This window comes from Phytophthora parasitica (assembly GCF_000247585.1).
Source record: "Phytophthora parasitica INRA-310 unplaced genomic scaffold supercont2.37, whole genome shotgun sequence".
NCBI lineage: Eukaryota > Oomycota > Peronosporomycetes > Peronosporales > Peronosporaceae > Phytophthora > Phytophthora nicotianae.
The window spans coordinates 1-26,267 of NW_008649023.1; the positions used below are offsets into that span (position 1 = coordinate 1).

General features: G+C 48.7%; 11 protein-coding genes across 11 annotated transcripts; 6 read left to right on the forward strand and 5 right to left on the reverse strand.

Moving 5' to 3' along the window:
- Positions 1-793: 793 nt before the first annotated feature.
- On the reverse strand, positions 794-1,002 carry PPTG_13780 (hypothetical protein; the record flags this gene model as incomplete). The annotated part of the gene is made up of 1 exon (XM_008910180.1): positions 794-1,002. A coding segment is annotated over one exon (207 nt), but the record flags the coding sequence as incomplete, so codon positions are not given.
- A 770-nt stretch (positions 1,003-1,772) lies between these two features.
- On the reverse strand, positions 1,773-2,135 carry PPTG_23386 (hypothetical protein; the record flags this gene model as incomplete). Its single annotated transcript, XM_008910181.1, has 1 exon — positions 1,773-2,135. One exon carries the CDS (start codon positions 2,133-2,135, stop codon positions 1,773-1,775), a length of 363 nt encoding a protein of 120 aa, XP_008908429.1.
- A 3,421-nt stretch (positions 2,136-5,556) lies between these two features.
- PPTG_13782 (hypothetical protein) lies at positions 5,557-7,594 on the forward strand. Its single transcript, XM_008910182.1, has one exon. It carries the CDS (start codon positions 5,591-5,593, stop codon positions 7,424-7,426), a length of 1,836 nt encoding a protein of 611 aa, XP_008908430.1. The 5' UTR covers positions 5,557-5,590; the 3' UTR covers positions 7,427-7,594.
- A 190-nt stretch (positions 7,595-7,784) lies between these two features.
- PPTG_13783 (hypothetical protein) lies at positions 7,785-8,840 on the forward strand. The gene has a single exon (XM_008910183.1). It carries the CDS (start codon positions 7,797-7,799, stop codon positions 8,709-8,711), a length of 915 nt encoding a protein of 304 aa, XP_008908431.1. The 5' UTR covers positions 7,785-7,796; the 3' UTR covers positions 8,712-8,840.
- Positions 8,841-9,061: 221 nt separating this feature from the next.
- On the forward strand, positions 9,062-9,941 carry PPTG_23387 (hypothetical protein; the record flags this gene model as incomplete). Its single annotated transcript, XM_008910184.1, has 1 exon — positions 9,062-9,941. The coding sequence occupies exon 1, from the start codon at positions 9,474-9,476 to the stop codon at positions 9,939-9,941; it is 468 nt and encodes a 155-aa protein (XP_008908432.1). The 5' UTR covers positions 9,062-9,473.
- PPTG_23388 (hypothetical protein) lies at positions 9,134-9,229 on the reverse strand (the record flags this gene model as incomplete). Its single annotated transcript, XM_008910185.1, has 1 exon — positions 9,134-9,229. One exon carries the CDS (start codon positions 9,227-9,229, stop codon positions 9,134-9,136), a length of 96 nt encoding a protein of 31 aa, XP_008908433.1.
- Positions 9,942-10,085: 144 nt separating the features above from the next.
- On the reverse strand, positions 10,086-12,458 carry PPTG_13784 (hypothetical protein; the record flags this gene model as incomplete). Its single annotated transcript, XM_008910186.1, has 1 exon — positions 10,086-12,458. One exon carries the CDS (start codon positions 12,456-12,458, stop codon positions 10,086-10,088), a length of 2,373 nt encoding a protein of 790 aa, XP_008908434.1.
- Positions 12,459-12,618: 160 nt separating this feature from the next.
- On the forward strand, positions 12,619-14,021 carry PPTG_13785 (hypothetical protein; the record flags this gene model as incomplete). Its single annotated transcript, XM_008910187.1, has 2 exons — positions 12,619-12,749; positions 12,809-14,021. 2 exons carry the CDS (start codon positions 12,619-12,621, stop codon positions 14,019-14,021), a joined length of 1,344 nt encoding a protein of 447 aa, XP_008908435.1.
- Positions 14,013-16,197, reverse strand: PPTG_13786 (hypothetical protein). The gene is made up of 2 exons (XM_008910188.1): positions 16,120-16,197; positions 14,013-16,058 (listed from the first exon to the last, which is right to left on the reverse strand). The coding sequence occupies exons 1-2, from the start codon at positions 16,137-16,139 to the stop codon at positions 14,150-14,152; spliced, it is 1,929 nt and encodes a 642-aa protein (XP_008908436.1). The 5' UTR covers positions 16,140-16,197; the 3' UTR covers positions 14,013-14,149.
- A 101-nt stretch (positions 16,198-16,298) lies between these two features.
- On the forward strand, positions 16,299-21,967 carry PPTG_13787 (hypothetical protein; the record flags this gene model as incomplete). Its single annotated transcript, XM_008910189.1, has 1 exon — positions 16,299-21,967. The coding sequence occupies exon 1, from the start codon at positions 16,343-16,345 to the stop codon at positions 21,965-21,967; it is 5,625 nt and encodes a 1,874-aa protein (XP_008908437.1). The 5' UTR covers positions 16,299-16,342.
- A 112-nt stretch (positions 21,968-22,079) lies between these two features.
- On the forward strand, positions 22,080-26,262 carry PPTG_13788 (hypothetical protein; the record flags this gene model as incomplete). The annotated part of the gene is made up of 2 exons (XM_008910190.1): positions 22,080-25,096; positions 25,152-26,262. 2 exons carry the CDS (start codon positions 22,080-22,082, stop codon positions 26,260-26,262), a joined length of 4,128 nt encoding a protein of 1,375 aa, XP_008908438.1.
- Positions 26,263-26,267: the final 5 nt, after the last annotated feature.

Sequence of the window (26,267 nt, forward strand, 5' to 3'; positions counted from 1 at the left end):
CGCCGACAGCAGCACACACAACGCCACAGCATCCACATCCACGCCAAACGTCGCCAATGCAGCCCTTGCATAGAATGTTGTGGATCTTAGCAGGAAAAGCCGCCCTCGTTCGCCTAACATGGCACGTTATCAGTTGCGTTCGATTTCGCAAGAGAAGGAATTTTATTTTGTCTTTTACTGTGGTTTTGCCCGTCTTACAGGTCATTTTTAGTCTGTATCAAAAGTATTGATCAAATGCTAGTAATGTTTTGGCCAATAGGATGCGTTTACCAAGGATAATAAAGGGTCGGATTGAGCCTATAACAATTTGGTGGTGATAGGGTTAATAAGCTCAACAGCTCCAGGAAATTTGTCGTTGCACACACTCTTAAACACTGGCTGCCGTAAGTAATTGTTCATGATCACTGTAGCACCAACGGTACGGTCCAACGGGCTGAAGCAGAATTCGCGCGACTGCACTATAAAGTTTAAGACGGAACAGCACACTAACCAACCGCAAGTCAAATCTCAGTCTGATTGCGCTTCGTTCAGCGCTTATCAATCACTACCCATTGGTGCATCGCTTCGCCTTGACCAGTACCATTTCCAACCACTGTGGCATCGACGGTGGAGCTCACATCGACATCGCTACCGCTTCTTCCCATACACGTAACACTTCAGGGCCAAAGGTCAAAAACTCCTTGACGTTGTTGTTCGAACCTCCGTTGAAGATGTCGTTGATGAAGTCCAATGCATACGGGACCTGCGCGTAGATTTCAGGAAAACCGTCACACTTTTCGGGGCTGCTACTCACGAAAAACCCATGACCACGTCGTTTACAAGAAGAGGGCCACCCGAGTCACCATCACAGGAATCCTTCCCTTTTCCCAAATCAGCACAAATCATGGAGTCTTCCAGGTTCACGGTGCTATCGTATAGTTTGGCACATTTCGCGTTTGGAATTATCTCGACATCCACAGCCTGAAGGGTGTCCACCGTTTTGCAGCTGAGAATCGTAGCCATCACGCCAGGTTTGTTGTCCGATTTGTTCGCAGCAGTCAAACGCGCTGGGTGGTGTCTTGTAGTATGGCCCGGGTAATTTGAAGCAACTTGAACACACACCAATGCGGGGGCCAACCCGCACGGAATGATAGCCGAATGTATTGATGTAGTTTGCACTTGGCAAATCTAGAAGTGAGCGATACCATGGGTCTGGCGTTGACCAGCCCGTTCTCGCTCAGTCACTGCCAGCCGCTCATTGCCAGAGCGACAGGCAGCACTGACTGTGGACATGCATGTATTCACTTCACATGAAAGATGCACTTGACCATACAAGTTCCTCATACAGTGCATGAGGACACTGGCCGTCCAAATGACTGCGAAGTCCTCAGCTGTCTAGCGTCGGACACTCCTTGGTTGTCACCCATTGTCTGCAGCGTTGCAGCTGACAGACACATTCGGGTGACACGTCGAGCAGCTGAGGTGAAACCAAGCTGGAAATACCAGCCAACACTACACAGCCCCCGAAGTTTGGTTTTGCCGGGTCTCATCGTACCGGTCACCGTCGCAACACACGCTCATCGAGCACTCGGTTGCCCTGGCCGCGGTCCCTACGATGACGAATTGATCGGCGTGGCTGACGACCGCGCGATATCCTCCCATCTTGCGTCGTAGCACTTGTTCAGCGACCTCGAGGACGTGGAGGCTTTGAGGCCTCTCCACCCAGGTGCGGCTCACTGTCCTTGTCCGCAGCCTGCCCCGAACTTGAGTATATCTCGGTGTGAAGACCAACTTCAGCTGATAAACCATTTCCCTGCAGGAGCTTGGCGTTCAACGGCGCAGGAGTGACCGACCCTGGCCGACTTGTTCTGTCTCCGCTTGCTCCTGCTCACGGATCGTCGTTGTCGCTTGCTTCCGGCTTGGCGAGTCCGTACCTGCCCTGCGTCACCCTGAGGCCTACGCATGTCGCCGGTCGCCGACATTTGTTCAAAGCCCACACTTGGCCACACGTTCAGCACGCTCTGCTGCTCTCCGCGCCCCACTTCGTGTCCTTGGGCTACTCGTAGCCGTTGCCAGCGCTTACAGAGCAACTGGTCACCGGCACTCGTAACGTACTTGTCTACCAATACTCGAATCTCCTTAGCCAGGTCCCCCATGGGCTCGAACGAGTCCTCAATGGGCTGCAAACGCTACCAACCGATCAGGATCTCAAAATCGTTGATGTCCTTGTTCCACCTGTGCCCTTTTAACTGCTCCACAGCTAAAACGATACCTTGTGAGGACACGTACTCCAAGAGCTCGTCCGTCACGTTCAGTCTATCGTCGGTGTAGAACTTGAGTCTCGATGCGTGAACGTCCAGCTCCTCGCCGGTCATCAAATGCTCCACACGAGACGAATGCGTATCGGCCCTTATAACACGATGTGGACCAATCCACATTACCTGCAACTTGTTGCCATGCTTCTCGTCCACTCTGGACCTGAGAAGATAGTCACCCACTGCGAAATTAACCAGGTTGTCACCGCGCTCACGCTTCTTGTTCAGGAGTCTCTGCTTCTGTCGCTGGTCGTCCACCGCACAGTGCATCGACTGGATACTGTCGCGAAGCTCCGATAGATATCCATCCATCTCAGCACTCGTAAAAATCGTCTGCAACCGACGACTCTCTGGTAGGTAGAACTCGTCCAGTGGAGTCGGGCGTTCTAGCCCTGTGAAGAACTCCAACGGTGAGTGGTTGCCTAACGAAGGCACCGCAGTGTGATTCAAGTTGGACTGCACGAGTGGCACAAGGTACACCCAGTCCTTGTAGCTCACTCGGTACTCCAGGATCATAGCACGGATGACCTGAAGCACGTCCCAATTGACACGTTCGATCGAACCGTTCACCCACGGGCTGTGTGCGGGGTGAAAGTCTGTTGTGTGCGTAGCCTTCTACTCAGCTCCGCCACGATTTCACTCTTGAAATGCGAACCTTGCTCGGATACCCACATGGGCGGTATTCCTGGAGTACCACGCTAATAGCGCCTCAACCACCACTTGACTTTCCGCCGAGTCTGCCACCACTAACTCGCAATAGTGAGTGGCGTGGTCCTTGAGCACTAGAAGGTAGTTGCTGGATCCATAATTCGGGCCCAAATATAAGTAATCAAAATGGAGAACCTTGTCACGTTGTCTGCAGTCGATCAATGGGATAATCTTTCCCCTCTGAAATGCAGACAAAGCAAACAATTGTTCACAAAGTCCGGGACTGTCTGACGGAGGCGATCGATTGTGAATAGGCGTTGTAGATGAGCGCCCATAGCTGTTGGCCTCGATGGCCTTGGGATCCGCCGTGTGCTACTACGCAGAGCCTCTCTATGAGCTCAGTAGCCTATGCAGGAACCCAGATACGGTTGTCGACGGCGAGGACACCTTCGTCCGTGCGCACGGCACCGGCCGGCGACGGGTACTTGCCCTGCGTCGTCTGGATCTTTTCGAACGTTGGCCACACGAAACTGTCGGCGTCGAGCGGTCGGAGCTCGGGCCGTTGTGTCTGGTTCCGCGGTCGTCGGTGCAGGATAGTCTTGAGCCGCTTCACAGTGACCTTTTGGCACGTGGTTGCCGGTCCACCGTGAAGCCATGTCTGTCCAGACGTTGTCCGGGCCCGGGATGTGTTCCACAATATACGTAAAACCCATGAGCTTCATAGCCCATCTCAGTAACTTGCCCTTCACATGCTTCTTGACACTCTCGTCTGGTGTGAACACGTGCACCAGGTTACGATGGTCACAGAACATACGGAAGGCCTTGGATCTGAGAAGGTGGTAGTCGAGCTTTTTGCAAGCAATGACTATTGGCAGTGCCTCTTTCTCGATGACTGTCCAGTCGAGCTGGCTACCGGTGAAGGTACCGCTCATGCACGCCAGGAGCTTGTGGCTCTGCTGCTGCACTGGAATCTTCGAGTTGTAGTCCGTCACCTGCCTGACGATCACCGCCCAACCGATGTCGCTGGCGTTGATGAACAGAAAGGTTGTGGCTTCGTCGTCGGTGAACGCGAGAGTGGCTGCACTTGCCAACATTTCCTTCACATGGTCGTATGCATTGCACTCCTCCTGCGTGAACTCTATCTTGATAGCAGCCGCGGCGCGTTTTGTCCGCTTCGTGTTGGCCAGTTCAGCGTCAAGACGACGTTGCAGGGGTGCAACTTGACGGGCGAAATCCACGATGCTTTCACGCATCCAGTTGATCGCACAGACGAACTGTTGTAGTTCGCCTGCTGTTGTAGGGTAGCGCATGGCGCGGAGTGTGTCGGTCCGCTCGGGGTTGTGCCTAACTCCGCCGCCGTTGATGAGGCGACCGCACCATTGACTTCAGTCTGGTATAAGCATGTCTTCTTCGCGCTCAGCCAACTTGAAAGAGCTTCGTTATCGACAGAGTTGGTTGGGAGAACGAATGAATCGACTGGGTCTGAATGGGTAAAAAGAAATATGAGCTTGGGGGAGAGATGCACAGTCCAAACAACGACGTGCTCATCATCACTACCGCCATGGAGCCGGTGATACATGTATATGTATTATCTCAAACTAAAGTCGTTCCTTTTTTCTATGGTTTCGGTCACACACCTCGATTACAATGTATGGTACGGTAGGTACCATGGGTACCTAATAAAAAGCGTTTTTTTTTTCAACCCATATCTTATGCTTCCACGTGGTAGGCTCCCGATTGTCGGCAAAGCGTAATATGATAAATAATTTTAATCTAGACAGGGTTGTTTTGTTTATTTTAATTTAAAAAAAGCATGTGCCCGTATCTCCCCATGACTTGACAAAGATTTGTGGTTGACCATGGGTAAGGCATCTCTTTAGTGTATCAGAGTCCACATCACAGTTATCTCGTGAAGCGCCTATTTACCGTACGATACTGATCCGTGCTGTCGTCTGTTGTGCTGATGCACGCAAGATACCACATAATCATCAAAAATTAATGAGACTTCGTCGTGGCTAATACTATTTCGAGCTTGCAATTCCGGATAATTGAGGATTTTGTGTTCGCAAACCTGTGCAGAAAGTACTAGTTCGTATTGCATCTAGTTTCGACCATCTACGTTATTTGATGTTATTATACCAGCGACCTACATGAACCAGCTGCACGACAGAACTTTTTCGAAAGCGAGATCGTATTTGGGATAGTATCACCAGCTTTAAGGTAGCAACGATGAGAGTTTTGTCGTCCGTAGGGTCTTTTAAAAGCTAGTTGATTGTGAGACTGTTGCTATTAAAACTACGGTGAAGAATACGTTGATCGGCTAGTAGATGGACTTGTATGGTGTGTGAATGGTGTTTGGTCGCGGAGACACGAATTGGCTTTATTAAGTTGGATACGCCATCGAAGATCGAGCCAATGCATTTAGCTGCTGCACACACACCTAACCGCAAACCAGGTTCGACTCTGGGGTGGTTGTTTGTCGAGGCAAGCCAAATCAATGAAGCAGCGTACTTAGTAACACGAGTACCATAAGAAAAAAAATTATACAGTAAAAAATAAAGTATAATTAATTAAATTTTAAAACTGGTTAGAAACGTTTCCAATTCGATTTCTACGAAAGATTTGCATCTGTCACTTCAACCGCTTCCATGGTGCTCTCCAGCCCTCTCTTCTCGTCTTGCCCCGGCCGAGGGGCGCCAGAAGCTTTCGCAGCACTCACCCAGTCTTGGGTGGCGGTCGTCAGCAACATGGAGTCACTCACCCCCGAATTACTGGACTCGTCCAGTCCAAATAGCGAAAACTACTCGACAGAAGACGACGATATGTTCTGGGCATTGGTGCACCAAGGCTATTGCGCCAAATTCGACGAACCTGATAAAGCTGAAGATATGCAGACGCTCCGCCTCCAGTGGGAAACAGTTCGCTCAAGAGTGGCCGATTTTAATGAGATTCTAACGGAGATATGGCCGAATGAACCGGCCAAACATTTGAATACGTTGCCTAAACGCGACCGCCACAAACTACTGAAACAAGTGCTGGTTTTGTTTCAAGATCGGACGGGTGAACACTTTCAACACTTGGAAGTTTGGAATGTGTTGACTCAGCATGCTAAATGGGAGCGTGTACTCAAACCTTTGATATTACGAGAAAAGACTGCAAAGGCTCCTGTTACGGCTTCGAAAGTCGAGGAAGAGATACCAAACGACGAGACTATGAGCTGTGGAGAGCAACTGGCACCTGTTGGTCGAGATCTGGCGGTTGTAGTGGTGGAGGCTACTCCGGAAAGTAGTGGTGATTCTGAGGAAAAAGGAAAGAGACCTGCCAGTATTTCATTGACAACGCAGCCTTGGAGCTCGATAAAGAGGATTACAGGCGCCAAGCGACGAAAGATGATGCCCACGAGGGTGGAACAGCAGATTGATTCAATGGATGAAGAAGAGGAGCCTAGTCGTAAAAGCCCATTGGAGACGAACTGTGTGAACGCCGATTACGTAGAAATCGAAGAAATGAGTCGTGCAATTGGAAATGTTACGTGTGTGACGCCTGATCGCTCTGTCGAAACAACACAAGCTACAGAACATATTAACAAGCACGATTCTGGGAGTGATTCCGAAGCGACAAGCATTCTTTCAGCATCGAATCATGAAAACACAGGACGCTCAACGTACGTGGAGACTGGAGCATCTCCAGAACAAACTGAAGAGCCCACCCAGAGCGTAGCAGCTGCCTATTTAGCCCTGGCTTGGGCAAATGTTTCTTGCAGCTGGGCAGATATATCGCCACGGCTTGAAGAATCGAACGATTGGTTTTGGTTCCACGTCTCGAGTATCTATTTGGATTTTGTAGCGAAACCAGACTGCCACAGTGACATTAAGACTGTTTTGAAAAACTGTTGGCATGAGATTCGAACACAAATTGTAGTCTTTCACCATCTCTACGAAGAGTTGAAGGGTGACAATACTATTAGCCGGGCAGATCGCGAATCGACGGTTTCTCGCGCTCAGGAAGCCTATTGGGAGCAATGTGGCCATTGGTTTCAGTATCGCGCTGTGTGGGAATTCCTAGAACGTCACAGCGACTGGGAAGATGTGTTGAAACCATTACTGCTTGGCTTGGATAAACGCACTACGGCAAATGATGCTTGCTCTTCCGAATCAGCCGGAAACATTCCACACAAACTCACTGACGAAGAAATGAGTGGTGGCTCGGAAGAATCTGAGCCTCCAAGAGTGATATCAGACCGCGACCACCTCCACAGTGTTAATCCAAAAAACTGGCCACCTGAAACTTGGTTTGAAACCACGGAAAAGAAGAAAAACTCAACGATGTCGGCGGAGTGGTTAGAGTGGAACAAACACCTGCTGGAGATGCAAATAATGACGCGGAGCGAAGTTGGATTGAGCCCAGAAGCGTTGGAGTATCTTCGCTTGCGACGCCAACAAATTCTTCAAAGGACGCGGATGCAAATGCAGTTGAGCAAGTAGCACATCAGTGATAGTCTAGATGCGCTTGCTGTACTCCATGCACAGGTACAGTACATAAAATTATTGCCAGGAATGCCGGCGTACGTTTTAGCACATTTCTTGTTCAATTTGATTTCAACATCTATGGTGTACTGTATCTCTGTCTTGGTTTTATTTTTCAAGAGCCCCCAGTCGAGTGTCGTAGCCACCATGTCAGGCTTGTTGTCAGGGGCCAGTATGACCGCTGTATGGACTCTGGGTTAAAAACAAGAGAATGCTTTTAGCAAGTAAACTTTGATGTCCGTGCAACTGCTTAAAAAAAACAGAAATGGTCTCGAAAGGTAAATCGATCGCAAATGGAAAATTGAAGTTAGTCACGCTTGATCTCAGTATGTCCAACTGCCGGTTGCCTTTGTCAGTGATCCAAGCAACCAACTGCAGCATGCCGATGAACTTCACCACCCGTGTCTTCGACGACGCAGAGAAACTAGCACTGACCCAGGCATGGATCGCCACAGCAGAGGACTACGCAGCGAAAGCTTCGACAGCCTCGTTGAAGAGCGTGTTTGGCCGTCCCGGTGTTTTCTGGGACAAAGTGCGAGCCAACTACTCCCTGAACGTCCGAGTCAGGACGACAGCGGAGCTGCTTGCTCAGTGGCAGACGATGGTGCAGTCGATGGGTGAGTTCTTGAAGCTGTTCGAGCAGAAATACTTCGAATCTCGACAGGACTTCCACAACGACTGGGAGAGCGTCGGCCAAGCTTTCAAATGGGCGGCCGCTGAGTATAAAGCGAAGACGGGGGCGGAGTTTCGGGAGGTGAACGCGGCGTCCTTGCTTACTAATCACCAGAAGTGGTGGACAGTGTTGAAACCTCTTGTTAATCTCCAGCAAGACGCCACCGTGGAGGCCATTGACACAGACCAACCACAAGCAGCGAGTGGGACCGTGCACGTACGGAGCGAAGACGAGGAAAACCACGATATAGGTCGATGTGTGAGGCAGCGACTGAATACTGAGGCTCCCATTCTGCAAGGATCGAAGGTTGAAGTTCTTTTGTCTCCATTGGGATCGACAAGTTCGGGGTTTTCGCCATCGTCGGCCCAGTCGACACTACACAGACCCAGTCTATCGCTCTCGGAATGTCTAGAAATGCGAAAAGTAGAGGTCATGGAGCGTCAACTGGACCTGCAAATCATGACACAAAGCCAAGAAGGGCTCTCAGACGAAGCCGTAGAGTATCTTCGCTGGCAACGCCATCTTGTTCTCGCTAAGATGCGACGTGGTATTAACAAGGAGGAAGTCTAAGCTGATGAGAGACCACGCGAGTTTGGGGATATTTAATGCGCAATTCGTTGACTTTTTTGCACGTGTTTGATGCGGGGTTTTATGATTAACAATAATTGTTGGATCAATCAAATATTTTTCATTGCTGATTTTTCTTACTTTCTGGAATTTTTAACATGGATGTTTACCTATTCACTCAACTCCATTGCGTGTCATGCTGCGATAAAACGCGAGGTATTGCTCAAATTTCATTTACACGGGCGTCTGCTGGAGAATGTCCAGGTTACCATATGCATGAGCATTGGCCACCAATTTGGATAGAGGGATTTTGACAAGCTCGCCCTCATGCTTCAGCCTCTCAAAGTAATTCTGTGGTAGTACACCTGCCTTGAATAACTCGTCATTGCTTGCGCCGGCTTTGATCAATGAATCGATGCTCTTCTTTATTTCTCGATCTTCGATCGCGTTCTTGAATCGCGACCCAATAAATCCCAGAAATGTGCGCTCTTCGTCGGCAGCGGCAGCACCAGTCGTGCCATGACTTCACAGGAACCGCTCAGAGGACATATTATCGATTGGACGAACCACGTCCGTGGATGTGGTTCTCGATTGCTTGAGCTGACTTGAAGCGGTTCCCAGGAGATTGCGAGGAGGGAAGCAATACTTGCCTGAATGATGTAGTCCAACCGCATACTGAATCTGTCTTGAGCGTGTGTTCAAGCTGCTCAAAATTGCCAACCACTCACTTGGTAATTCTCGCTCGCCACTCAAGCTCAACTCGTGATGCAAACAAGGCATCTGTTACTATTCATTGTAGCTGCTATTCTAGCTGCTAGCGCAACGGGATCAGAAATCAAAAGCTCCCAGCAATCCAAGCTCCCCCGCCAAACGTCTTTGCGAGCTTACGCTTTAACCCGCAGTGAAGACAGCACGAACCGGTCCATCGCGACAACCGATCAGCACGATGAGAGAGGATTTTTCAAAAGATTTCGACTAATGATCAAACAAGCAAAGATCAAGGCCGCCGAGAAGCAGCGCGCTAGCGACCTGCAGCGGTTTCAAGATTGGTATGAAAAAGAGAAATTTGGCCCGGAGAAGGTTAAAGAGATACTATATTACTATGAGAATCTTCTCATTGCAGAACGAAAGGGAAAGATGAAGCAGCTTCAAAAGTGGCGGTGGCACAAAATGAGTCTTGATTATGAAGACTACTATTGGAAACGAGAGCGCGGGATCACTCCAGCTAACTAGCGGCTATTTCTGATGATGTAGTCTTGGTTTCGGAGCCCACCAAGCCGATTGAATAGATCTGTCATCGTTGTCTCCACCGCCATGACTTCGGTTATGCTCAATACTTGATAATAAGTATGTTTTATCATTTAAAAAAAATGTTGACTAAAGTGGGGCACCAAATGGATCAAAACCTAGAATTGGAAACCTGAAGTCACCTCGGAAGTTAAAGGTAACTCGCATTTGGGGTTTCTTACTCGACGAGTACATTGAAACCACAGGAACCAGTCGATACGCTGGATTCGTCACAGCGATTCCAAAGCTGCTAGGAACATCAGCAGTATCGGACCCGTGCAATCCTGTGATCCCAACATGATTGTTCGCTGTACGACGCAGCGGCAAGGTGAGGTCCCCATTCAGATAAAACCGCAATTGAGGCACAGCCACGTCTTGGTCAATCGTACAGCCAATAACATCTCCAACTCGGAAGCTTGGTACTCCTGACTTGGATACACCATTAGCATGAAACATTCCCATATCGAGACCACCGTCAGACTGCCATGTCACTCCAAAGCTTCGCCCATCGTCACTAGGTGAAATTCCAGGCACCGTCGAGCTCGAATCAACTTCAACGTGGTCTTTAGATTCTGGAGATGGTAGAGCTTTGTTGGAGCTAGTAGTACGCGGAACTTCCCATCCTATGAGCAGACTCTCGCCGTCTCCGCCGAAAACGTCGACAGTCACCTCGAACATCCATTTCCCAGACTCTCCTTGTCGCCTCTCCTTCGTTGCATGCACAGTACAATACCGATGGGATGCCTCTAGTTGCAACACGCAGTCTTCAGCGGCAAAGCTTACATATTTTTCAATATCGGTACTGTCCATTTTCACACTCGAGAATTCACGTCTACGAGTGAATTCCTGTGACAGGATCCCAGGAAAATCCTCCAGTGCTGAAGCGAAGCGATCGAACTCTTCGTCAAGTATCACTGCATCTTCATGCACTAGATCTACTGGATTATCGTCTCGCGTGACAGTGTTGCTAGTTAGTTTCTTCGCCAAAGTATAGCGCCTAGCAGCTCGAAGCCTGTCGTTGGTGAGGCCAGCCAAAAATCTCCCGAACTCAACTTTTCTAGTATGGAGCTCACGAGACACCAGATCCTGGTGAAGAAAATTCGTACCATAGCTCGCCACTTCGAGCAGATCCTTGGTCGTTGACTCTTTGAGAATAGCTAGCACTGTGGTCTCTGCGATCATCTTGCTGGTAAGTTCTCGGCGAAGCACAAACTGCGGAAGTTTATCCTGTTCGCTAATGTATTTCACTAGTGCACGACGCAAAGAATCCGCCTCGATATCTTCGGCCAGAATGAGCAGGCGGAGCAGATATTCACTGGACCCGAAGATCCGCTCCACCTGCAGTGACGTGGTCATGATCATGCGCTCAAGTCCATGCCAGCCGCTGCTGTCACACTTCTTTTGCAACGCCATCACGTCGCGTTGCATAATCTTCACTTTCTCATTCAGCACAGTCTTCTGTTCTTCGTATTTCGAGTAAATTTTGGCTCGCTCGTGGTTGAGAAGTGCTGCATGCATCTGGCGAATATGTTGGAGATCTGCCTCGAGATTCTTCTCTAGCTGAAGTTTTATAGTCTCAAATTCCTGCAACTGCATTTGTTCAAGCTTCTCCGCTTGCTTCACTCGAAGTGTCTCGAAAATGGCTCGAAGTTGGTGTGAGAGTAGCTGTTTGATGCGGTTTGCTTCCACTTGTTGTTGTCTCTGTAGCGCCAAGCGTTCGACGATAGTAGGGTCCTTAGCGAACAAGATAAGTCGATCAAATACTGTCTGTTCAAAGTGGTTGAACACAGCGCACGAATCGTAGCGAGGCACAGTGTCAGTGATCAGTAGCTTCTCGTTTAAAGTCTGGGCAGCATACAGAGTGAAGGCCTGGTTTGGTGCCGTCGTTTCTCCCTCCACTTGACGACGGAATAGGTCATCGATAGTCTTGCAACAACGACGAAGTTCTGCTTTAGAGACTGAGCGCGTGTACTTCGGAAAATTTCTACCCGACACCTCGACTGCTAACATTTCGGATGCTTCGTGTTGATATTTGTCCAGATCGTACATCATTTGGAAGAGTTGGGTCTCACACGACGTACGTGTGCTTTCAAGTAGTGACTGGTATTCGGGTAGAATACCAGATCCAGAATCCTTTGCGATGGTCAAGAATTTTAGGTATAGAATGAGCAAAGCTCGAAACTCAGGTGTTAGTAGTTTTTGTAGTCGCGCCTCGAGCTCTTGAGAGTCTCTCTGTACACCAAATTTCTGCTGAAACGCCGATGAGAGACCTGGTACGTCGAGTTTAGGATGAAAGCAACGAAGCTTTACCAGCAAAAGATCTTCTTCTACTGTAACGAAGTCGCCCGCGTCAAATAACTCTTCCACGTCACTGTCACTGTCATCACTCTCTGAGTCGTAGAAGATGTCGGTGGGTGGGAACGAGGAGATCGGTGGGGCGAGAGCAGCTCGTGACTGGACCATAGTAGAGAGACCAGGCTAAAACTTAAATATATTGAATGCGTTAACGATTACGTTGGGTCGTTTCTCGATCGATAAAAAGTGGTCGCTATTTCGAGAAGTTCTGATTATATCGTTGCAGTTCTCGACGTCGTTCACAAACGTAGACAAAGCTTAGGACTCAATGAATCAAGAAGACGTGGAGGTGTTTTCCAAGGAGACCTTCTTGACGTCGGTCAAAAGGATCTCCGACTCCGCTACAGGCAACAAGAGTGCGCAAATATCCAACACAAACGTCATCGATGAAGCTCCAGCGTATGCAAAAATCTACATGATTTTACTATTTTCACGTCATTAACTTTTGTTCCTGTTAGTATGGCAATCGTTCGACAGAAGCATGCACAGCTCCATGACGTTGTTGGGTCCTTATCGGAGAAGATCAGTTCCGTTCTAGCACGACAGGAGCGAGACTTTTTGGCTGCATATCGTGCCCACATGTACAATGTACAGAAGGAGCTTCACGAAATGCGCGAAAAAATTCATCGTAATGAGACGGTAGAGAACAAATCTGAGAAGATCAAGAAAATTGAAGACGAGCGCGATTGGTACAGGAAGGAGGCGCTACGTCTGGATGCGTTTACCACCACAATGACCAAAGATCTCAAGTACATGAAAGAGAACTTGGAATCCATCGAAGAAGATCGGAATTGGCTCGAAAAGCAGCTGAAAGCGTGTAAAAAACAGAACAAACTACTTCGCGCTGAGCTGGATGTAAGACTCGCAGTGCCTGGCAACAATTCCGCATCAGATTCTACTAGAGTTTTCCCATCGTTTGACAGATCAGGGTCCAAGATACTGAAGCATCGAGGCTCTCAAGAACTCCTGACTACAGCACATGGTTTACCTCAACTGAACTTGGACGTAACTTCTACAAGTCACGAACGAGAAGAGAAACTCAAGAAACAAATCCGCACTTTGAAGCGTGAACTGCAGCACAAATCCAACGAATTGGTCGCGATCAAGAGGCAGCAACGTCTTCTGAAACGGGACGAGAGTACTGGTCAATCTCTTCTTGAACAGTTTTTCTTGCAGTGTGTGAACTCAGTCAAAGAAGAAGTAAGTCGAAGACGAGACTGCAGACCAAGCTCCGTTAAAGGACAACGAGGAGGTCGGTTAATGGAGAAAGCTCGTCAGCCCAAAGTTGACGTTGAACTGGACGATTTCACTCCCAACGACCGCGTACGATTGATCGAGCGTTTGTTAGCACACGATGAAGTGTTGAGCTTCCTGTACAATCAGTTGTTTCCTACCGAAAAACCCGCTGTGAACACTGACGCATTAGAAATGAATTGGACCTCGCAGCCATCCGGACAGGAACTTCAGAAACGAGAAGAATCATTACCGACACTGCACTCTTCAGTGAGTCTTCCAGATACTACGAGCTTGTTCTCAAACTTCGACGGTAGCAGCAACAAGTCCACTAAAGATGGCGAGTCCGACTCAGTCCAAAGTGACACTGCGGTGGCTGCAGTTCACGGTTCCTTACCGCTGGACTTATTCACTAAGGAATACCTGAAATCCGTGTAAGTTGTGTCTATTTTCCATTGTCAAAAAGCAGATTTTAACCATATTTTCCTCCCAGAAAACCTGCATTCGAAGGGTAGCTTAGTAGCAACATTCTGCGGTAATGACTCTGCTTTCTATCTCTCGAATCTTCACTTCTGTCCGTTGAGAACCACCTGTGCAAACGTACTGTCCTCACGAGCAGCCAGTTCGTTGTACGTCCCCTGTTCCACAACACGTCCGTTGGAGATCACAGCAATACGGTCGGCGCTCTTAATGGTAGATAGACGATGTGCCACCAGAATAACAGTGCGGCCTTGCTTGGCGCGATCCACGGCGTCCTGCACTAGTCGCTCGCTTTCAGGGTCCAGAGCTGACGTAGCTTCGTCCAGGATCAAGATCTTAGGACGCTTAACAAGCGCTCGTGCAATGGCCACACGCTGCTTCTGGCCGCCTGAAAGCGCTTGGCCTCGCTCTCCTACGATCGTATCGTAGCCATCCGGGAACGACATGATAAAGTCGTGGGCGTTAGCCACTTTAGCTGCACGGATAACATCGTCCAACGTCGCTTCTTGTCCCTCAGAACAACCGTACGCAATGTTATCCCGAATCGAGCACGCGAACAGCGGTGGTTCCTGCGGAACAGCACCCATAAGTCCACGTAGCTCCGACGGGTTTAATGTCGAAATATCCGCTCCATCCAGCATAATCTTTCCGCCACAACCAGGTCCGTCCAAGTCGTAGAAACGCGCAAGTAGCGACGTTACCGATGATTTACCACATCCGCTGGGTCCAACAAGAGCCAGTGTTTCATTAGGCAGCACTTCCAAGTTAAGCCCACTGAAAATCTCCGAGTCTGGACGTGTAGGGTACGCAAAAGATACGTCTTGGAACTGAACATGACCGGTGAACGGAATAGGAAGCGAAGCCCAGCCTCCTTCAGGAACTCGGATTTTCGGCTGGCGGTTCAGCAGCTCGAAAACTCGTGACGAAGCTCCGATTCCTTTCATCAACTCAGCGTAAAAAGACGACAAACCAGCGAAGGAGAAGCCCACGTATAGTGTATACAGTAGGAACGACGTGAGATCTCCACTAGTGAGCAAACCATCCGCTACCATTTGTCCACCGTAACCAAGAACACCCAGCATACTCATTTTAACACCAAAATCCACTCCACCAAAGAATGTGGCACTAGCCAGTGAGCGTTTGCGAGCCAACGCCAGCACTTCGTCCACTTTTCCTCGATGCGTTTCCACCTCATGTGGCTCCTTGGCGAACCAACGCACCACTCGGATGTTGCTGAGCTTCTCTTCAGCCACTTCGGTGGCCTCACTCAACTGGGTCTGCACTTTGGTCGTGAGTTTCTTAACATACCGACCATAACTCACTGCCCCAATTGCAATAGGCGGCACGACAGATAACATTACCATCGCCAGTTTGGGACACGTGACAACGATCATCGTGATACTGCCCAAAGCTTGGCCTGTGCTGCGTAGTCCGCCTGCCACATTGTCACTCAGGACTTTACCGATCAACGTCGTGTCTGCGCTCAGTCTGTTGAGCAATTCTCCGGTCCTGGACGAGTCAAAGAAGCCTAATTCTTGCTTCAAGATGGACGCGTACGTGTCTTGTCGTAGTCTGTTGGTGATGCGCTCTCCGATCATGTTGCTGGTGTCCACGCGGATGATGTTGGCGATAGACCCAGCAGCAAAGAGACCGCCCAGTAGCGTCACTACGGTGGGTAGCGGCATTGCAGCAGCCGAGCCAGCGGTCACCACGTCGATTACTTTGCCCATTCCGTAGGGTACACACATGGTGATGAACGTGGAGACGCCCAGCGCCGAGATGGAGATGGCTAGAGGCTTCTTCTCAGGCTTGTAGAGTGATAGAAGCCGCTTGATTTCGCCCGCTTTGGCTGGAGCAGCGACATTCTGTTCCTTCTCGTCTTTAGCATCGGACAGAGTGGAGAAGAGCAGCTGGGAGCTTCGAGAAGGCGAGAAACATATATTCGAGCGCGGATGAACGCGTGCTCGAGACAGAGACAGCGTTGTGCCTTGGAAGCTAAGAGAAACGAGAGAAGTGAGAGCGGGTACGAGCGTGAGAGGAAAGAGAGACTACCGACCGAGGAAGACGCCGCAGCATTTTACGGCGACCACACACGCCAAATGTGCAATGACCAACGTACTCTGGTTTTTGTGACGGACAATTATTGACTGGGATTTAATCCAAGAAAAGCTATTTTAGCTTTTTTTTTTAAATAAAAGCTTTTTTTATGAGACGAAAACTGAAAAAATATCTTACCATCGTTTCTCGGATAAAATACCGGTGCGGAAAATGAGCTGCTGATGGACGACGAGTCGCGACGATCGGATCGGGAGTTCTCAGTGCTTGGAGAAGACAGATGTGAAACCCGCAATGTTCTCGTCAAGTCCTCAAAGAAACACGCTATCGGTGCTCTCAAGCGAAAGATGGAAGGGTTCGAAAATCAAATGACAACAATCCGCGCCAGACTTGAGGCTAGACGCGAATTGACGTCATCGGAACGAACTATTCATCTTCCTGCAGTAAATTCCAGTCCAAAATCTGTTACGACAACTATAGAACCCTCGTCGTCTACGAGTTGTTTAAAGTTCCCGCTATTACAACGTATTGTAGGTACTCGCGTAGCCAACGCGCCGCCAAAAGATCATTTTCTCGAAGTGGAGAACGTTATTCAACGCGCAACCACACGAGAAATTCACGCTCGAGATGCAAATACTGTCGCGACCAAGGAGTTAGCTGCTGCGTCTGCAACTAAAGAGGCGCAACAATTAGGAGAAGAAGCTCGAAAGCGTATGGTAGCATATTCACAAAACGAAAATGGCTGGCGGTTCGAGGAGCGCTCGTCTCGGTATCAGGAGGTGATGGAGATGAAGCAACAGGCTGAGAAAGCGCAGCAACAAGCAGACCGACAGCGCGAGACAGCTCGACAGATGAAGATGTTGCTGCAAGATCCGTACCGACAACTGCGGTCAACTCCTGTACCGAGAAACCTACTGCCGTTGTCGTCTCCTAAGGACCATGAGTGGATATGGGTCTTGGCTTCTCCGTCGGCCAAGCTGACGTTTACACCTCGGAAAGAAACGACGGAGACAGTGCTAGACAACGAAAAAGAGCTTTCAATGTTCGTTGTGTATTATATTGCAGCTTCTGACGTGAATATCAAACGTGTGGAAACTGAAGAGCAGTGGCAGGATGTATTGACTAATGACTGTCCACCTACAAACGGATGGATGTGTTACTCCGTGCATGGTATACCTCCCGCTCCAGAGTTGACAGCAGTGAAATCTGGCATACAGACGTGGACTGTAACAGGAGCTGGCGCGGGTCATTTGAACGGGAAATACGTAGCCAGTGGCGTCCACGATCGTGTTAAAAAGTTCAAATCATCGGCAGGTGTCGAGCTGTTCCGGAAGTGCGTTCCAGTAGCTTCGTCGCTCGGACAGGCCCTACACAGACCAGAGTCTGCCAGTTCTAGCGTTGAACACAGTACGAAGGAAGACGAGTTACAGAAGAACAAACCCAATGTCTTGCCTAGTGAACTCGCTGTTATCGAGAAGGACGAGCGTGACTTTAAGTCAATGCAGCGAGTTGGATCGTGGCTCAGTATGAACGAGTCAATTGAAAGAAACCGAGGAATGTTGGCAACTCGAGGTGCTAATGATGATCCCAAAGTGAAAATTGACGGTAGTAGCGTGATGAATCAAGGATCTCGAGAAATTGCGGATAACAGTGATGTGGCCAAGTCTAGATCTCGAGTAAACGCACCTTTATGTCGAGAATGGGTACTTTTTTCACGGTGTTCTAGAAAGAAAGTCAGCAAGTCTATGGAGGCTGTTGAACCTCCTAAGAAAGGTATCGGACTGGGGTGTTTACAGCGTCACTACTATATTTCATTCGAGGAGAAACGAGAAATGACAGTCTGGGTGCAAACAAAAGAGTCGTGGCTCGAGAAAAACGTATTGGCTGTGATCATCGAGCGAGAAGCTCAGATGGAACGTGTGCATCATCTGAGTCGCAAATGTATGGTTAAATTTCAGCAAAACTTACGAGCAGAAACCGAAAAATCCAAGATAAAACTCCTAGCGGAGTTGAATCGTATCCGCTATTTATCGGTGAAGGTTCTGGAAAGTATCGATCGGTGGCGACAACACGCTCGAAAGATTGGATTTTCGCGCCACGACAGACAGATAAAATCCACTAAGAAGCGAAGTAATTTATCCAGCGAGGAGGCTCCATTGCTTGGATGGTCAGCATCTATAACGTTAGATACGGGCAAGCAGCTCTATAAGGGATCCAGTGCTTTTGTGTCGAAAGTTAAACGTTTCCGTCGTAGTCAAGACATCACTGGCAAACGAGAGCAACATATTGTCTATTTGGGGTATTATCAGACCCAAGAGGAAGCTGAGCGTGCCTACGATCAACACGCGGCGGCTGAAGCTCGTCGACTGAACACCACAGTCGAACATTTGCCTCCCCGACGGAATGTTTTTCGGTCATGTGGGAAACATTTTGCAGTGGAAAGTGAAAAATCCGGTCCGAGCTTCTGCATCGAGTGCAAGACGAACCAACTGGCGTCGTTATCGTCAGCTGCAGAGGACTGGGTCCCCCCGTTCTTCTATGGAACGGGGGTTAACTACATCATGAAAATGGCAAACGACTTGGATTTCTTAGACGAAAACCTACCGCTAAAGGCTACGTTAAACAGTGGCCGAGGTGTCGATGAAGACGCGTTCCCAATGCGCGGTAATGTTTTTCTGTTACCCAAGACGCCCATCCAGGATCCGGAGCTCGCAGTGTTTGCAACATTCCCGACACCCACAGCTCCTCGACTCGGATGTTCCACCTCGGATATTAACGAAATCGATGAAGAAGTTCTGGGTCGAGATCGGATTTTTAAGGCTCAGCAAATTTTCTTGCAAGAGTTGCAGATTTATCGGTCGGAGTTGATGGATTCTATTCCAAAGGTAGGACCTAAAGATTTAGCGCTAAGAACATCCAACCAAGAGCCTTCAGCCCCGCAGTATCGACTGGTGCAAGCGCTATACTGGGATCATTGCGCCGCACTGAAAATCCAACAGGAGCGACCGCCGCTAGCTATGCGCCAGCCGAATGTTTGGTGTCGTCCGGATGCCGGCGAATGGGCTGGTTTAGTCGTCCGAGGATCGCATCAACAGCACTTTTTGTTTGAAGAAAAGCTGGAAAAAACTGGCAAAGAATTGGTGCAAAAGCGACAACAAGTACTAGCTGCTTTGCGCCAGCTGAACCAGGTTCCGCTGTATTTTATTCGCTCTCGTACAGATTTTACCGAGCTCATTGCAGCAGGACAGCAGGTACGCGGAGATGTGGTGCAACTGGAAGTTAACAATGCTATCAAAAGAATGCAACGATATGATACATGGTGTACCATGTCGGTGGTAGTACAGCGCTGGTTTCGAGGTGTTCTTGGAAGACAAATGGCGCGTGTGACGAGGAAGGCGCTGAGTTTGGCGTATAAATTACGCGTATTTTATTTCACACAAGTGGCTGCAGCAGCAAAGTCGTTTTATAACACTGTACGCACAACGGCAGTTCGTCGTGCGTACAAGAAAATTTGTACGCCTGTTTACACTCGCGCTGTTGTGATGGATGGAGAGCCTGTAGTTATAACTTTCCACTCTCTTCGACACTACCAAGCTACCAATAACTTTCGAGATGTTACGGCCAAGAAATGTGTGCTACCTTCTTCTTGTTGTACGAGCTGTGCGAGAAGATTTCACGTTAAGGCGCACTATCAGTCCGATAAAAACAAATTTGCAGTATACCGTGGAGTTTGCACGTGCTATGTGAACGGCGGAAGTAATTTAAACGACGAAATGAAACGCGAGAGCTGGTTAATTCGTGCGTACAGTCCGCAGCATAACGTAATTTATCGCCTCCGCCTAGAAACCTCCCAGTTACAGCAACTTTTGTCGTCGCAAACACTATTCCCGCACTTTTCACTTAGATTTCGTCCGCTTATCTTGGATATGGAGTTGAAACAAATAGAAGCAGCAACGGCATCGCGTTACGCAACGTTTTGTGTTAAAAACACCGAAACTGCAGTTAAGAACCTTGCGAATTGGAGACGACTGAATAGTGAGGCAACACAGACAAGAAAGTCTTTACTAGTAAATCTGGAGAAAAGTTTAGCGTTATTGGACACCACAAAACACGCGCATGTTGCTTCTATCGTGAACGCAAAGAAAGCACTCGACTTTACGTCTCGCCCCTTCTCGGAAGCTCAAGCTTGGGATCCCCTCGAGAATGCCAACGACTGGAGATTTATCGTTGAAAAACGACAATTAACTAAACGCTTGGAAGAAATATATCAAGAGGTGGAGCGTCTTCGGGTCGCGTACTTCCAAGCCACGTACAACGAGCAATACACTCGAGCAGGAGCCTCCGATGCGCAGGATCAATGCAACCGTGTGTGGCTTCCATTAACGGAACGAGCAAATCAACGTATGGAGGAGGCGCTTATGCTGGAAACGTCGACCAGGACACGCATGGAAAATGTGATGGAGCAACTCTGCAGTCGCTTCTTGACTCTACGTGATGGTTACTTCGTTCCAACACGCCGTAATCTCATTATTCAAAGCCCGATATGGTATGATTTGGTGCCGTTCCGAGTCGATATCCCTGGGCTTCGTCGAAGACTAAGTCACTTGCGGAGACGTACGTTAGTGCTATCGAGTCAGAACACCAGGACTCGGCGTATGGTAGTGACAGTTAGCATGTGCCCAATTGGTGAGCAAGGTAGCCAGAATTCACACTTGACTCGGGATATTTGGGTTACGGCGTACGACCCCGTGGATTGTTCTATGCACAATATTTTTCTTGAATGGCAACTCGTGCAGCTTCTGACCGGTTCGAATGGGAAAAAGATCTGGCAAGACTCGAGTCAATCCAAGCGTAGTGCCTGGAAGTCGATAGCGGATATGCTAATATCCCTTTCTACGCTGGATCGCTTTACGGGCGAATTCACGTTGCAGAAACTCGAATTTTACCAAACGTTGCGTCAACTGTCACCACAATTTCTTTCCAGTCGAGTGATGCGAGATCTGCAACAAGGTCGTAAATGTGGACAGGGAGACGAGATTTTACGTCAAGTAGTAGCTGTCGACGGGAGACTTTGTGTCGTGGTCGTCTATGAGAACTGGGGGGATTTAACCTTTGCCATTTACCATTCGAAAACTGGAGAATTTTTCCGATTATTTATGCCACTCAGCGAGATTTTGGATATTCTAAGCAAGAAGCCCTTAATGCTTCGGCTCTGGATTAACTGTGTCAAGTCGAACTCGTACACTAAACCACTTTTGGTTTCTCTTCTGAAACATGTCAGATTTTTCCAACTCGACGATGGATCTGAGGATATAAGCGTAGAGCACGATCTTCCGGTACAAACGCAATCTAAACCTTATCAAACGGGTATCCGGATTCAAAAGCGACTGGTTCTTATCAATGTTATCGAAGACACGGCTGGTGACTTCCAGATATCCGGATACGATATGAGCAGTAAGCTGACGTACAAACTTTTACTGGAACGCGAAGATCTTCGTCGCGTGCTCAAAGCCAGAGAACTACCAGATTTTTCAGCATTAAAATCCAACCTTTCCACGTCTTCATCTGCACTGTTACTTCGTCGCAACAGGAACTTACTTTTCGAATGGATTTGCAGTCGTTTACGATTCCGAAGTTTGTCGGAACATCCTGAAGTGGCCACATCCGGAACGACATCGAGGCTCCATGTACGAGAAAGCTTCCGAATACTCAATCGGTGGATTGAAACCAGTCCACGAAACCCGATTCACACTGTATCGGAGGCGGATATAACTCGTCGAGCGTCTGCGATTGACGCAGCTGCTTTGTCAAGATTTCAACGTGATCAACTAACACTAATGATTTACTAATAATTGGAAAGTATCATAATTTTTGATTCAAATCTATTTGAGATGGTAAAGTTGGGCTATTTCAAGTTGTCGAACATTGGTAGTTTCCCAAAACGTCAACTTCGGTCACTTCATGGCGCTCAATGATCATGGTGCAGCCACGTCACCTCCGGAACGCATTTTGTCTCTATTGGGTCTCGACAAATCGTCGGTAGCAGATGATCTACGAGTTCTGGTAAGCAGTCGCTTTCGACCCCCACAACAAGCGCAACTAGTCGACATCCTTAGCGCAATGCAGTCAACACCAGCCCTTTCCAGCGTGACTACATGGTTCTCGCACCAATTCGACCCCACAGACGACGTGGAACATTATTTACAAGATCTCATCCGCATGCACCACTATATCGCAGCACACGATCGTCAACGCCCCCTACGCAGCAGACATCTCGAGAGCCTCGAGTCTAGTGACAACGCAGTAACGAGCCATCTCATACATTTTTACGCCTCATTTGCAGACAGTAAAGATCGTCATCTCCTCACAAAAATCTACCAGACTCTTGGGCTATCGAGAGCCATCTCGTACTGCGTCGTGGCCAAGACGATGCCTTTCAAAGTCCAGAAAGAATTCCTCGATTTGTTCGCTGAGGATCTACCGGAGCTTCGTGAGTGGATCAATTGGTTGGATGAATTAGAGCACGCAGCAGTTGGTAAAGAGGGCGGCGTAGCTGAGGTCTACGGACCAGGCTACGAAAGCGCCGTAAATTTTGTGAGTAGAGCGATCAAAGAGCACTGTATCCTCACGTGGCTTGCGCTACTACGTCCACTGGATACAGCGAAGCGACTTGCGCTTATCGACGCTATCCACAAACTTCTCGCAGCGTCAAATAACAGTGGATTCTTGTCCACAACAACCAGCACGTTAAAGAAACTGGGTCGATTCTACGAAACCACAGGCGTATCTGCAGTTAAACTACTGGATTTGGACGTCGCTGTGCGTCATGAGCTCTCTTTACTACTAGAAGAATTCCCGACTATTATTCTTATCACTCTTTTTACCAAATTCAACAACGAAAAGATGATCCACTTGGTAGTCAAACGTGGACTGCCGTTCTTTCCGAAAAATGACTTAGTAAAAATGCTGGACGCTCTCGCTCCCGCCGAGACTACCGCCATCGAAGTGTTCGTGACCACTTTGTTCAATTTTGGACGTCAGAAAGTTGACTTTCTACTGCTTTTTCTGACTTTTTCGCCTCAAAGCCAACTCCGATTTCTCGATCTCATGGTCGCAACATCGAATTCTCCTTTAAACGCCGATACCTCAGGCCACGAAGAAGATCCCGAGGACGCATTCGCGATTCAAGATCTTCTCACAGGAAACAATTTTCTGTTAAAATTCTTCCTTTACGCTGGTCTGAAATCTCCAGATCTAGTGATTCAAAAACTATCGACTTTACCTACCGAGATGGTTCACCAAATGATGTACACTATTGTAGTCCACTCTGCAGAAGACTTAGTGGTACTGGGTCGGGGGCTAGAGACTATAGAGCTGCCATGTTTGCAGCCTTTTCTGCGCTTATTCCTCGCCATTCCACTCGATTGGAGAGAAGTTCTAGTCAAGCTAGTTGAAGACATGCCGGGCGAGGAAACGCAGCCTCTTTACGACACTATACTGCACCTGCAAGCCACTTGTCAAGACAAAGTCACAACTGTTCTTCAAATGCTTGGAGCTCTCGATAAGAAGGGCAAGACGATACTTTGTCGAGATATCCTCAACCATCCCGACGTGCCTTCGTCCATCGAAATCCACGCTAAAGTTCTGCTTTATCTTTGTGAATGTGACCTCGCACGTCGTAAAGTTCTTCGTCTTCTTCGTGCCATCCCATTCACTAAATACGATTGTCTTCTCTACTTCCTGCGTACCCAGCGAATGCCCGAGCAAGTAGCTTTAACGCGTCTAATGTTGAGTATGCCAAGCGATGCCAACTGTCGATTATTGGCGAAGATGTCTGCGTGGCCATTAGAAGCACTCGATGCTTTCTTCCAGCTGCTGCTGATGCTTGCCAAAGTGGAGTACAAAATGTTCGCCAAGTTGATGGGATCGCAATACGTTACTGACGAGCAGCTACAGGTTTTTATCACGGTAGCTGTGGATATGATGAACCAGGCTTCTAGTCGAGAACTCGTCATCTTTGCTGCTGAGCTGCCAGTTCATATTCGAGATCTTTTCTTTGAGATGCTCACTGATCGTCCGGAGAAGGGAGTTCTGCTTCGTATCATCGGCTATTCCACTCGAATGCCACCTGAACTGATGCACATTCTCGTCGCGTTATTCCATCGAATGTCGTGGGAGATTCGCTCGTTTTTCATCGAGCAGCTTCGAGTATTGGAAGGATTTAACGACGTAGAAAACCTGGCTGAAGTAGCGTCCAGTCTCCAAGATAATGAGGCGTTGAAGCTGCTGGTTTTGTTGTTGAACCCGCTCCAATTCCAGATTCGAGTGAGTCTTATAGCGCTCTTCCTGCAGCTCAGTGTCCATGAACGAGCACTGCTTCTTGCTAGGCTTGTGAAGATGCCTAAGAGCTCGGTGGGCTCCTTCTGTACGGCGATCTGTAGCTCAAGTTGCGAGCCTGTGAGTGCTTCATTCTGTCGCGTTATTGGCCTGGTTGATCCAAAATATCACACGTCTCTGCTTCGCTTACTAGCAAGCGAGCCATTGTGGTTCTTCTTGCGTCTAATGGCCGAGCATTGCGACGTTGAAAACAGTCTACAACAGACCACGGAGCTGCTGAATCAAGTCGCAAAGACCGTGTGTTTATTCTCTCTGGACGATCATTTATTACTGCTGCGAGACGTGATCCGAGCAGCACTTGGAGACGCAATGCCGCTGAGTGATGTAGTTGCTGTGCTTGCATTATTTTCTGAAGTATCGAAGCTTCTTGAGTTCCTCCGATATGTCATCGGGTTTGCCAAGAGCGCACGTACCAGCTTGATATTCCGCGTTCTTTCAAAGTACCAACAACCAGCTTTTATCTTCGAAATGTGTCGTATTCTGGACTTGGACGACGCAGTATTTGCCTTGAAGCGACTGGATCGAATGTACCAACGACGACATGAAGAACTGGACAAAGCGATGGAGTCTCTATCCCGACTGTAAGTGCTCTTCCTTATTCTTCGGTTGGGTTATCTAACAGCACCGTGTGTGTAGATTTGCTGGAGGTAATGTTCAAGTTAAGGACGACTTCTGTGACCTCATCGTGGGGTTTAGAGGTCTTTCAGCAGCGGTCGATGAGGAAGCCAACGGATCTGATCGTATAGTAATACCACGCGCTACGGAGAGTATTCCACATGACGAAGAAACAAGTGACGAGGACGAAGACGAAGACGACCCTGATCGTCCGCTTAGATTACCCAGTACGACACCACCGTCACACCAACCTGTCGCGCTTAATCGTCATCTGCAACGAACCAGACCGGGTCAAGCGTTCCCCCGAAAGCGAACCGATAGAAAAGCATGGTGGCAGGACCTGGATGACACGTCCTTCCTGTTGCTCCCAAGTGATCGACACAGTGAAGCTTCACTCAAACGCCAGGAACAGCAAGAATCTCCACCAAAAAATCTTCCATCCGTCTTCGCTCTAACCGAACAACCTCACTCCGTTCGCCTAAATGAGGACACTAAGCCACTAGATCTGGACGATACAACTACCTCACTGGAAGCACTCCCACAAATCAACGTACCCCCGCCAATTAATACGTGGCAACCTCAAGCTGGTCAACACAGCAATATCTCCCTCAATAGATCCGAATCTGCGTCAACTACGCTGTCCTATGAGAATGACACTCAATGGAGCAAGCAAAAACGATCGCGTGGTGTGGCAGCAGCTCTTAACAGTCCTCCGGAGTTCCACGTTGGTCGAGACAAAGGCGCCGATTTCCTCCAAAAGCAACGCAATCGTGTATTCCAAGAGAAAGGGGCGTCACGCATCCGACACGCCAAGACTTTAATCGCTCAAGACCACGTCATGGAGGTTCGAGTGTGTCGAGCATTAGGCAAGCGTGTTCCGATTCTGCAGACGACCTTGTCGCCTCTCTCTCGGCCTGATCCACATACGGTAGAAAGCGCCGTTAACATGCTAGCGAAGGCTGCTCAACTTCGCGAATCCAGTCCACAAGGCTTCGTCACTGAAGCTCCAATGCACAGCCCAATACCAGCGAAGCATCACACGCGTATACTACCAACCAGCCCGACAATTCCAGCGAATCCAAGCGCCAAACCGGAGACGGAGCTTAGCTGCGAGCCTGTTGCTCCGTGGTGATGCGC

Bases quoted from the DNA above. Each gene is read 5' to 3' on its own strand.
- PPTG_13782 (XM_008910182.1), top strand. From the start codon at position 5,591: ATGGTGCTCTCCAGCCCTCTCTTCTCGTCTTGCCCCGGCCGAGGGGCG.
- PPTG_13786 (XM_008910188.1), bottom strand. From the start codon at position 16,139: ATGCTGCGGCGTCTTCCTCG. The intron at 16,059-16,119 runs GTCGGTAGTCTC...CGTTTCTCTTAG, and splicing joins ATGCTGCGGCGTCTTCCTCG to CTTCCAAGGCACAACGCTGT.
- PPTG_13783 (XM_008910183.1), top strand. From the start codon at position 7,797: ATGTCCAACTGCCGGTTGCCTTTGTCAGTGATCCAAGCAACCAACTGC.